General features: G+C 39.0%; 1 protein-coding gene across 1 annotated transcript; it reads right to left on the bottom strand.

Moving 5' to 3' along the window:
- On the bottom strand, window positions 1–8,865 carry LOC146003138 (uncharacterized). Its single transcript, XM_083141318.1, has 3 exons — window positions 8,051–8,865; window positions 5,494–5,836; window positions 1–1,177 (listed from the first exon to the last, which is right to left on the bottom strand). Exons 1-2 carry the CDS (start codon window positions 8,667–8,669, stop codon window positions 5,535–5,537), a joined length of 921 nt encoding a protein of 306 aa, XP_082997444.1. The 5' UTR covers window positions 8,670–8,865; the 3' UTR covers window positions 1–1,177; window positions 5,494–5,534.
- Between the last annotated feature and the right edge of the window lie 3,362 nt (window positions 8,866–12,227).

Below are 12,227 nucleotides of genomic sequence, written 5' to 3'. Positions count from 1 at the left end.
TTTGTAACAAAATATTTATTTCGCATAAAACGTGCGTACATAAATGTGTCATTCAACAACATTAAAAAAAAACATTTAAATATTTTGCAGTTATAGCCATCTCACACAATTTTATAACAAAAATACTGTCACGCAAGTTAGCCCTCCGTAAAGAAGGATAGTCTATTATATACAACGGTATATACACATTACGTATTATAAACCTGAGGGTTTTGTAAAAATGTCTAGTTTTTTTGTACAGTCACGGACATTTCTGGGTTTTAACGATCCCATTGGGATTATTACTACAGAGAAGTGTTCGTGACTGTACAAAACGACAAGAACAGTCTTGAGCGTCATAAATGAAAAGAGTCAGTCTTGAGTATGTTACATGAAATAATGTCATAGAGAAACAGTGGGTTATTCGTCACAAGTCATTCGTCTTGTTCTTGGAACCTAAGTTAAATAAAGGTAAATATCCAATAAATATTTATCTTTATTTAAAAGTAATGGAAATCTTGATTTTCTCTCTGAGGAATGGAAAACTAGTTAAATAACATATCTATTTTACTTGAGCGCAATGACCCGTATTGAATCCAAATGTTCTTACTGTATACTACTAAAGAAATATCATATTAAAATCTAATGTAGATGTAGGAAATATACATAGATACATCTTACATTTGAAAGACATTTGGTGAAAATGAAATTCCTAATTTTCAAACTACAGTCAAAACACTATCAAAGAGAGTAAAAAGAATTTCTGAATATAGTTATTGGTTAACTCAGCTTGTATATTACATCTGTTGTAATTAATTTGTTATTCGTCTGTCAAAAAGTTTATAAATTGTCTGGAATAAAAACCGGGAAGATTGTCGAGAAATTAAAAACAAATTCAAAATATATCTCATTGGAGCTTTAAAAAATAAATAACGGAATAAATTTAATATTATTAATAAATTACGTATAACAACAACAACACGAATGAATAACAAACATTAAAGCAAACACTGAATGAAGTGGTCTACGATTAGAACATTATCATCCTCTCTGCACCATTTCGACTAATTATATTGTTAATATATAATGTTGTACTCTTATACTACCTAGCAACCACTCCGAACGATTCTTTCCGGTTTCCAATGCAATCTGCAGAAAAACAATCGAAATTGCACAAGGAAGTGGTTATTTTCTTTACCTGAAAGAAAGAAAAGAACATATGTGGCTTACTGTTGCAAATCGATAAGGTGTTGCAATTTCTATAAACATCATGGTAGACGGAAACAAACTGTAGATATGTTGACAACATATATACACTAACCAGTATAATGTATGACACTCGTTTATCAACTGTCTGCAGTTGATAAACTAAAATGCGGGCGGCGCATAAGAGCGCGGGAAGATTTCAGGAACATGCTCGTCTGATTGGCTGTTTCAAGCGCCCGGCGTTATTACCGGCTTCCAATAGCATAAGAGAGCGGGAAGATTTCAAGAACAAGCTCGCATGACTAGCTGTTTCGAGCACCTGGCGTTATTCCCTACCTGCAATAGCATAGGAGCGCGGGAAGATTTCAGGAACATACTCGTCTGATTGGTTGTTTCGAGCGTCTGCCGTGACGCGTAGGTCAAGTAGTTCCGCAAATGACCAATCACGTATCTTACCTCTGCCGCTGACACAAAGGGCTGGGTAAAAGGGGAGGTGTCAGTTCGGAAACTACAAAGAATCTTGTACAATATGTGTGTAATTACAAATTTATATTGAGGAAGAGACTTGCAGTAATCTACTATTTAGTATGCTTTATGAAATCATAGTCCTGAGATACAAACACGCGCTTCATATCAATTTTGGCTGGAACCAATAGAGAAGCAGATGGATGAAGCTGATCTATATTTTGCATTAAGATTGTATTTTCGCGGTCACTAAACTCATCCTAACTTCCTTTACACAATTAATCATTTCAACTATTAGTTATCCCCGATGGAGCACTGTAACGTCATTGCCTTGAAATTAATGGGTTGTGAGTTTGATACCTGGTGGAGGCACATGGTCGTTTCTGATCCAAATTTAACTGTAGGCCCAGTCCCTATCTGTGCATAAAGTGGACTTAATAACAAACTTTATTTTTGCAATTGTATTTAATAGTACCATTGAAAGGTATCAAATTGAACTCCAGAGATATATTGATGAAGTTATGTGCGGGAAAAGATAATCTTAATGCAATAAAGATAAATACAATGCAATGCATAAGTAAATGCAATAAATTATAACGGAGAAAACAGCTTTTGTCTGGGTGGCACCATTCGTTTGCTGATTGAATCATAATATTAATAAGTAGACTTGAGCCAAGAAATCTAGTCATATTTGCAGAACTCATCTAACACATCAGACTACAAGTTTAATGAGTTTAATAGCCAATGAATAATAAGACATTTGAAACTAATATAGTTACATGCTTTGTGGCCATTATTAATGGGCACATTGGACATGTTCAGGGAACAATCTTTTTGAAGCGCAAGAAAAGACGGACTTCTTAATTGACATATTAATGTAAAAAGGTGGCAATATCTGCTGCCTAAGGAGGATTGTACACTAAATCTACATATGTATCTACAAGTAGACTATATGGACAATGCACTAAAGTAGAATATATGCAATGTTGGAATTGAAGAGATAAACCAGGATACATGCTCCATTCTGTATTTTTTTCAAGGTTGTACGTTTCCCTAATTTTATGGTGTGAAAGTGTTAATTGTAAAAATCTATACGTAAAGAATTGGAAAATTTCGAAACTAATTAATAAAAGATTGAATTTTTATCATAAAGGTGGCCTGTGGCCTTTAATAAATGTACCCTAAATAGTATTTTTTTGCAATTGCAACTGTAATGACATTATTTCAGTTGGCTTTTGGGTCATAACACTTTTCAAGATGTGGAAAATGGAATTTCTGATGCCTTCTTTCCTGTACAGTTTGAGTTTTTGTTTGAAGTCCATTATAATCGGGACTGGGCCTACAGTTTAAAGTGAGATGTGAACCACTACATAGCTCCATTGGGTATCGAACCTGGGACGATTTGATTACAAGGCGACGAAGTTACTATTACCCCATCGGGGAAATCCTTCCTGTACAGTTTGTTCAATTCGAACACTGAATATGTCTTTTAAGATAGGTTATTTTGTGAGTTTGAACTTGTATGCTGGTAGGAAGTTGAGTGAGTATACATATGAGTTATTTCAAACCAAGAGAAAGGTTTATTATTTTAAAATAATATATTTCACTTTCAATGTATGATCAGAATTCGGACGGCACCGATAGAAATATGATACTTTTTCATAAAAATTACATTACACAATCATGTCTACATAGATGATATGTCTACGATGCCAAGGGTCCTTTTACAACCCTTTATCCTTTCTAAATGAACTTTAGTACACTTCTTTTTTAACTTTCAGGTAAGGGGATTTTACTCTGTATACATTGAAAGGTGGGATATGGCTATATGTTTGATTGATTGATTGATTTAGTTTATTTTACTTCGCGTTTTGTGCCTCTTGGCTAATTTGCGAAGATGGGGATGAGTGATGAAATGATGAAATTGATGAATGGACATTCACAAACAACCAAGCCCGACCGGGATTCGAACCCGGGACCCTTGTCGTCGCAGCGCGATGTGCTAACCACTCGGCCACAGGGTCGGGCATGGCTATATGTGTTGGTTACACGGTGCAACACCGACTCGTCTACTTCGTTCATTTGCTGTCAAGTAGTGTATTTGGTGTATGCACCGTTTGCACTACGTTCAATAGCGGTGTAGTGTGTGGTGTATGGTCAGGTGGTGCGTGTTAACTTATCAAATGAACGTTTAAAGCAGCAGGCCGGCATTCGTTGAATCTTCTTAACTTGAACCCAGATATTCGTCTACTTGGTTGAACATTTCCTGCACTACACCTGATGTCAAAGAGTACAGCGAACTATACTCTGTCCCGGGAATGTGTGGAGCAAGGCCGCGCATAACGGTAGAGAAGAGAAGAAAACTAGTGGGCGGAACAATGCAATACGCGGTGCTCCTAACAGCTGTTATAGCTCTTGTCCAGTCATACGGCGGCCGTGCTGGCAAGGGAAATGGGGAGAGGGGGTAGCGACCAATCGAGCGCGATAAGGATCACAGAAGCCTGTAGAACGAGATGCGCGCAGCACATCCTCCCGCGACGTCGTAACTCTCGGCGCCACCGCTGTTGCCTGGTTGCTCTGTGGCGTATTCCGCCACTTCCCTTGCCAGCATGTAGGCTCGCCCGCCGTAACAGGAGTTATAGCTACACTCACTTCTCCTCTCACGCCCTCATTGGTCCAGTCCTCTCGAGTCACTACTTGCTCAGAGACTTGTTTTCTTTCGCTTGCTCCAAAGATTCCCGGGACAGAGTATAGACGAAATCATTCATTCAACATTGGTACCTTCAGCCAGCTTAGTTGGCACCGTTAGGTATCCACTGGCTAAAACATTTTTACCTGTGTCCACCACGTAAACAAATTTACAAATAAGCCTGCGAACATGTATCTAAAGTGGCCAATGGGCCATGTCTTGCGATATTTTAAGGATATGATTCATAATAGTAGGACTTTTACATACAGGATGCTTCAAAAGTATCTTGACATTTTCTTTATATCGGTAAGGAATGGTTTTCAGGTTGGGATAGCCGGACCCCGCTACTACGCCAGGGGTCCCGGGTTCGAATCCTGGCCTGGGCATGGATATTTGTTGATTTGTTGTTGATTTAGTTTATTTTACTTCGCGTTTTGTGCCTCTTGGCTAATTTGCGAAGATGGGGATGAGTGATGAAATGATGAAATTGATGAATGCACATTCACAAACAACCAAGCCCGACCGGGATTCGAACCCGGCACCCTTGGCGTCGCAGCGCGATGTGCTAACCACTCGGCCACAGGGTCGGGCCAGCATGGATATTTGTGACTGTCCATCATCACTCATCCCATCTTCGCAAATTAGCCAAAAGGGGCACAAAAAGCGAAGTAAAATACACCAAATCAATCAATCAGGATGGGATAAAATTCACTGTTGTTTTCCAGCAAGATGGTGCACCACCCCATTTCACCAGAAACATTCGGGACTACCTCGCTGACACCTTCCCCGATAAGTGGATTGCCCATGGCTCACCAAGACTTTGGGCGGCTCCCTCTCCAGACCTGACTCCTATAGTCTTTCTTTTCTGGGTTTTCATTAGGTCTATGGTGTACCAAGTAAGGATCAACACCATAGAGCAACTGACACAGCGAATAGCTGCAGCAACAGGGAAGATCACGCCAGCTATGTTGGAGCATGTGTTCCGGTCTACGCAAAAGAGGTGGGTGCTATCCGTAGACTTACAGGGCTACCACATTGAAATGCACTTAGTTTGTCTTCTATTCTTGAGTACTTTTCAGCAGTACTGTCAATGCTTTTTGATTAAAATGTCAAAATAGATTTGAATCACCCTGTATTACCACAGTATTCCTTACCCCGTAGACTTCCGGCTACCAATCCAAAATCCCGTTCAAGATTACTGACTCGGAGCATAGGCGTTGTAGGCCATGGATTGAGCAGCAGCGCCCTCATCGTACGATCTCCTGTAGTGGCCTCCGTGTCCATGCTCGTCGTGGTGGACCTCGTACGTCACGCCCTTGTGGGAGAAGAGCTTCTTCAGTCCTATTATGGCTGCCAAGAGCAGAGCCACCTTGCTGAGGAGAAGGGCCTTGCCGACCAGGAGCACCAACGCACCAAAGGCCAGGGCACCCAAAATACCAGCCTTGACCTTGAAGGCCATCAACAGCGGCATCAACTGCTTGCTTGCTTTGCCTCTTCCTGAAACGACAACAATAACAACATAATTTTTAATTGCCGAGTATGGGCTAGAGCGCAATACAGTCCTATTAAAGATTGCAAATTCCTACTGTGCATGAATAAATAAATTAGTATGGAGATATCTTCATAGCAGTACATTCAAATTTACGTAATAATTTTGTTCAGAAACTACATCTCGTTAAACCACTTTCGTAGCAAGATCACAAACGCTGAGATTTTCTTCATTTTCGCAACAATTTCAGGTTTCTAAACAATATTACTTGTATTTTTGATGGTTCATGGCAACTGACTCCAAATAGCCGTATTACAAGCTTCTCAATGAACTATTAAATTAATAAAACTCCTTATCAACAATAGATTCTGAAAAATACCAATATAATGCAAACATTACAAGCTTCTCAATGAACTATTAAATTAATAAAACTCCTTATCAACAATAGATTCTGAAAGATACCAATATAATGCAAACATTACAAGCTTCTCAATGAACTATTAAATTAATAGAACTCCTTATCAACAATAGATTCTGAAAGATACCAATACAATGCAATAATTACAAGCTTCTCAATGAACTATTAAATTAATAAAACTCCTTATCTACAATAGATTCTGGAAGATACCAATACAATGCAAACATTACAAGCTTCTCAATGAACTATTAAATTAATAAAACTCCTTATCTACAATAGATTCTGAAAGATACCAATCCAATGCAAACAAAACTTCTTGTTGGTTTTTTAAATAATTTCTGTCCATCAAGCGTATTTTAAAACAAACTTTGCAAGGAGTAAAATAATTTGAGTCAACGTTGGCAAGCTTGCGTTTGGTAAGTTAAAAGAAGAAAGCAACCATGATTATGTTTACTCATAGTAAAGCAGAAACATCCGAGCTTGAATGGATACTGGAAGGTATTATTCACGTGACGCTTTAGTTACTGCTAAATTTGCATCGCGCCAAGATAAAATTGAAATGTTTTCAGAGAATTACTACATAATCTTTCCCAACTAGCTAGCTATCAGCATCATCTAATAAATTACTAATTTGCTTCTCATAATACGATGAAAATCGATATGTAAGTACTATTCGTAATTTAATTTCATTCATATATGTAACCATGTAAATAAATTATACGATTTTTACAAAGAATGACAATCCAATCCGCATTCATTTTTGTAAGTGTCACAAAGTTAAAGATTCATAGTTTTTAGATTTTTTGCACTTAACGCAAACTATACAATGTAATTTCATTTTTACATGGGACGTTCTTTCCCATCTGAATCATTCTTGTATCTCTATAATGTAACTGCTTGTAATACTACAATCTATATTAATATTTACTTCTGTAATCGAGAGGGTGTGGATTCAACTTACGCAAGTGCTACATGCCCTCATAACACATTTTAATGCATATGTGTTGTAATTTACTGTGTTGCTGTATAGCAAATTTACTTTTCCTCCGCGTAGTATTAATGAATGGAAATATATTTATAAATTAGCCATTCGTCTTCCTTTTTGAACGTAGCAGTGTTGTATTAATTTCTGATAGTTTGATTAATCATAACGGATTTAGAAAATGTATTCGATAGCATTCAGAAAAAAAAATACAATAAAAATCACGCGTTAGATAGCACATCCTACCTTTCTGAAGCGCAACATGAATGAAACTATAATATATATTCAACAGGAAGAAATACACCATATTTACACCGTTTACAGCACTACCGTAAAAATATAATTAAGGAAAACAGCTGTTTATCATGAAAATACCATAATGAAGACACTAAAATATGTTAAAAATATAATTTGTACTTTGACCCTCCCTAAATGTAATTAATTGTGGATAGGTAAATACCTTTCAAAGTTGCATAATTTTCCACGTTGTGGTATTTACGTTATTTTTATTTAAATTGGATCTCTGCTTTACTATATTAATCTAAGAACAGATATAGAAGAATTCATGCCTCGTACAGGATTATAACAGATAATCTCTCGCTTTGTATCTTTTACAATGTTGCGGCTGGAAACAGAAGAAATAACCGTAATATAGGGAGAATTGGGGCACAATAAACACCGTTTGTTGATCTACTTAACTCTATTTGAGGTAGTGTGTAATTAATAGACTATAACCCACCCCATAAAGCTTTGAAATCATGCAAAAAGACTGACACACTTAAGAGTAAAGAAAATTGCCGTTGAGAAAAAGCTAATATTTACCTTCTGCAATCGCCTTGCCCACCCTCCATGACACTCCAAGATTGACGGTGCCTTCCTGCTCTGGGCTTGTGGACAATAAAACATCGGTCTCCGGGAGGATGTTCCACTTGAGGCTCCTGGACTTCACAAAAGCCACCAGCTTCTCTACCAGAAGGTTCGTCAAGGTAGTGTCGACATCTCCGGCGCTTCTTGGCAAGGTGGACTCGACAATGGTTTCAGAGGGTTGGACGGCCGACGTCTGCGAGATTTCGACGCCCTCGGTGATCTGGATGGACGCCTTCTTGAGGAGCTTGTTCATGTAGGAGATGAGTTTCAACTTGATGCAGGCCGACGTCTCTCTCTGGGCGCAATCGGAGTTCAGCTTGTGCAAGAGCTCTTCCTCCATTGGGCTCGAGAGGATGACATTGTTGGCGAAACCTCTGGCCTGGGGAGCATCTGCTGCTTCGGCCACTGCTGGTGCCGGATCCGAAGCCTTTGGTGGTGCCGGCTGTGGTGCCACGCTGGCTATAACCGGTGTCTGCGGCGACGAGGCACCATCAGCAACTTTGTCCTCTGTAGCAAGAGGAGTTTCCGTCGACAAAGACACCAAAAGGACGCACAAAAACGCACAACGAAGCATTGTGATATCGCAGTTATAAAAGTTCCAGAACACTAACGCACAGTATTTTTTTTTAGTGTTGCCTTTTTTTGGCGCTAAAAGTCCTTGAGCACGACACACACTTGAGAGCCGATTGTACCACAACCGTTCGCCAAGCTGAATGATGCGTGAGAGTTAAAAGGATCTGGTTTTTATGCAGACCTCGTGTGGGGGGTAACCAGTGAAACTGGTAAATGATAGCGTTTCAAACCGCACAACCTACTGTCGCGCGCAAGTGTGTGTGTGTGTTAGTGCGTACGTGCGCGCGCGCTCCAAAAGAGTTTAAAATATTGACCTTAGGCGGTCAGTAGAGAGGAGGAAGGGAAGGAGGACTTGATTCGTGATACTTTTTAGCTCGCTTCTTCAAAGATACCTCTGGCTCGGGGTCAAAACCGGTGACACAGAAACAGGAAGTGTCCAGGCGGTAGACTTACACAACACAGACAGGTTGAAACCGCCCGAGGACCTAACAAGGCATACCGACCGCAACGTTTAAGGGCCAAAAATGCGAACGGGACGACTCCCAAATATCTAATATGGGGGGGGACCTTGCCACATCCAGTAACAAATCATAACCGACCTTTCAATTCTGTTCCTTCCCCTTCCCCTTTCCCTCGGCTCCCACCGGATACTTGTCCTGAGAACGAAAACACGTTCTCCCATAGGCTGTCTGAGGTGCACATCCCGTAACAGTGTTGCCAAGTGGATGCTTTAAAAAAATGCCAGCAAGCTAAGGTATTCGCCTTACTTTTGCAAAACTCGGTCATTTTGCTTTAATCTGATAGGCTGTTCCAATCTGGGCTGTCTCGTCCATGTTACATTCGCATTGTTGGTGGGAAACGGAAAGCTAATTCTTAATGTGCTTTTAAGTGGTGGAAAATGGATTTTAACATTTATTTTTAAATATATGAGTAAAACGTTTGAGGAGCCTTACTTTTTGAGGGTGTCAATTCCTCCATATTTTTTTTAACAAACACTAGAAAGGCGCCGATCAAGGAATGACCAGTTAGGCATTGGCGGTGACGTTTTATACGTCCCTCAATTGATTCAGTAAAAAATAAGAATATTGCACATGTACTAAAAAGATACTACGTACTTTAACAAACAACACTCGCATGATAAGGTTTAAGTGTATCATAAAACATGGTTTTCTTGTCGAATGTGACGTACAGTTCTTCCCTAATAGTGAATTATTGAATACAAACATTGATACAAAATAGATTTTCCTGTATCTCTTGCTTAAATGACTATTTTTTCTCTGACATAATTAAACTTCAATGTATTTAAACATAACAAGGACCTACCTTCTATTCCTATTTTACTTAACTAAGATTTGGTAAATGTGTCATGAAGGAAAACACCTCCTCCCCTCCTGCAACAAATTGTCTTCCTATTAAGCACTACCGCTCTTTATGGACTTCGGTTAGTTCAGTCACATCCTTCCACCTATCTCTATTCAGCACAGTTTTCCTCCAGTTTTGCCTTATATCATTTCTAATGCCATCTATCCATCTGGTATCAGTTCTTGTTTCTGATCTTGTTTTAATGGGTTCCCATTTGTATATTAGCTATCCTGTCCTTTCTTCGAGCATTCCTTCAATGATCCATCCAACTCAATCTTTGAGCTTTGATATTCTTCTGTTATTCATGCATTTTATTGTTATATCCAACTCTGAATTTCTTTTTATTCGCCGTATGCCATGGACCATTTCCTGTAACAAATAAACCTCCTCAAATAAAGAAAATCTGTTGTAACAACCAGTGGAACCAACGTCATATCACTTTCAGGGGCACGATTCATAATCTCATTTGTGTGTGTGTGTGTGGGGGGGGAGGGGTAGGCAGATTTTTTTTCACTGCAATCTCTAGGCTTTCCGATATTGCGCCTTACACTTCATGTGAGTGCAGGGTAAGGAAAACATTCCTTTGAATTCAAAAACATTCACTATGTATGTATACATATACACACACATAAAAGTAAGGTACGCCCCTGCGCTTTGCACCACACCATGAAGGCGTATAGTGGGTCTGGAGTTAGGGCCTCACACTTTCTTGAGCACTGCCAAAGTTGGGGGTGATGTGATCAGCACCACGTCCCTGGCTGCCTTTACCCCCCAGAGTCTCCTCCAGGTACCCACTTTATACGATGTTGGGTGGGCACCGGAGCCGCTTGAACAGGTGAAAAAATCACAGGTCTCTCGCAATATGTATACTAAATGTTTTTCAATCCTTAGGAATGATTTCCTTAAATCATATTTGTGTGTCATATGCAAACAAAATAATTAATGGAAACCTTACTGTTCGTTCTGAAATATTAATTTACTAACAGCATAAACGCAGGTGCAACAAAAAATTGTTTCAGAAACAATTAAGAGGTTTTAGGAGATTAATATATATATAAGGAATTATACACCAATGAACGATTAGGTGATTTATTGTAAGTTTGTTTAAGTTTTGTTTAAAGTCCACTTTTATATTTTATGTGCAGATAGACTAATTTGGACTGGACCTACAGTGGAATCCCAACATCTATGTGCATCCACCGGATATCGAACCGAGACCTCTTGATTACAAGGCGAGAGTATATAATTTAGAAAGAAAGCCTACCAATGTTTTTGTACTGAACTTTCCTTAATCAGTTTAGGGGGGGAAAAACCTAACAGTGAATATTAAAATTGGGGTAAACCAGATACTCTGTCCCCTTGAAGTACTTTGGGGGGCATAAATACCTTGTTCCCCCGATGTCGACTTTCGTGTAAACAACTTTATTTTGGCACATCAGTATCTTTTTATGCCTTCCATTGTTTCAAAGGTTCATGTATTAATATCATTTTCAAACAACTTACTACGTTTTGTAACTTGAAGATACACAATGAGAAGGACTTTCTGTAAAGCGGCAGAATGCACTGAATGAATATCGTTTCATTCAACAAAACTTCGAGTGAAACAAATACGAAACCAGGTCAGAGACTAACGGACATTACAACCTGTCCAATAAACATATGTGGAGTCAGCGTGTGTATGTGTGTGCATCAAGACTCTCTAAAAAGTGGTTCACACAGTTCTTGGTCGTTACACTTTCAAGTTCAGTGGAACAAGATTCTCTCCTTGCCAATCTCCTGTCTTAAGCGGTATTTGCGAGAAGATGATGTATTTATCAGAGAACCTCCAGTGAAAGTAGGAACAGAACAAGGGCAAGGCAAGAGTTAACCTAACTCTTTCATCTTCTGAGAGCTAGCTTGTTATTGTAAACAAAGAAGAAACATGAGAAAGTACATGCGACAGCCTCAACTAAACTATATACACAACAAAACAATAGTACTTTCTTTGCCATCGCTTGAAATTGGCTATTAAGAGACGGAATTTATGCCATTCTTAAAAAAAATATTATTTTGTGGCATATATATGTATGTACGGCCACCGACAATAAAAATGGGATACATGCATCCTGATATACTAGCTTCCTTGCAATCTCCTTAGAGTTAGGCAACACACATAAAGCGTTGCAGGAAAGTCGGTATTCCAGGATCTATATGTCTC

This window comes from Lepisma saccharinum, chromosome 19 (genome assembly GCF_977018435.1).
Source record: "Lepisma saccharinum chromosome 19, izLepSacc3.1, whole genome shotgun sequence".
In the NCBI taxonomy this organism is placed as follows: domain Eukaryota; kingdom Metazoa; phylum Arthropoda; class Insecta; order Zygentoma; family Lepismatidae; genus Lepisma; species Lepisma saccharinum.
Note: the sequence above shows the minus strand (reverse complement) of the source record. Positions and strands in the feature narration are given on the sequence as shown.

Excerpts from the sequence above, each read along its gene's own strand:
- LOC146003138 (XM_083141318.1), bottom strand. The coding sequence starts at position 8,669 with ATGCTTCGTTGTGCGTTTTTGTGCGTCCTTTTGGTGTCTTTGTCGACG. Across the intron at positions 5,837-8,050 it reads GGGCAAGGCGATTGCAGAAG|GAAGAGGCAAAGCAAGCAAG; the intron begins GTAAATATTAGC and ends TTGTCGTTTCAG.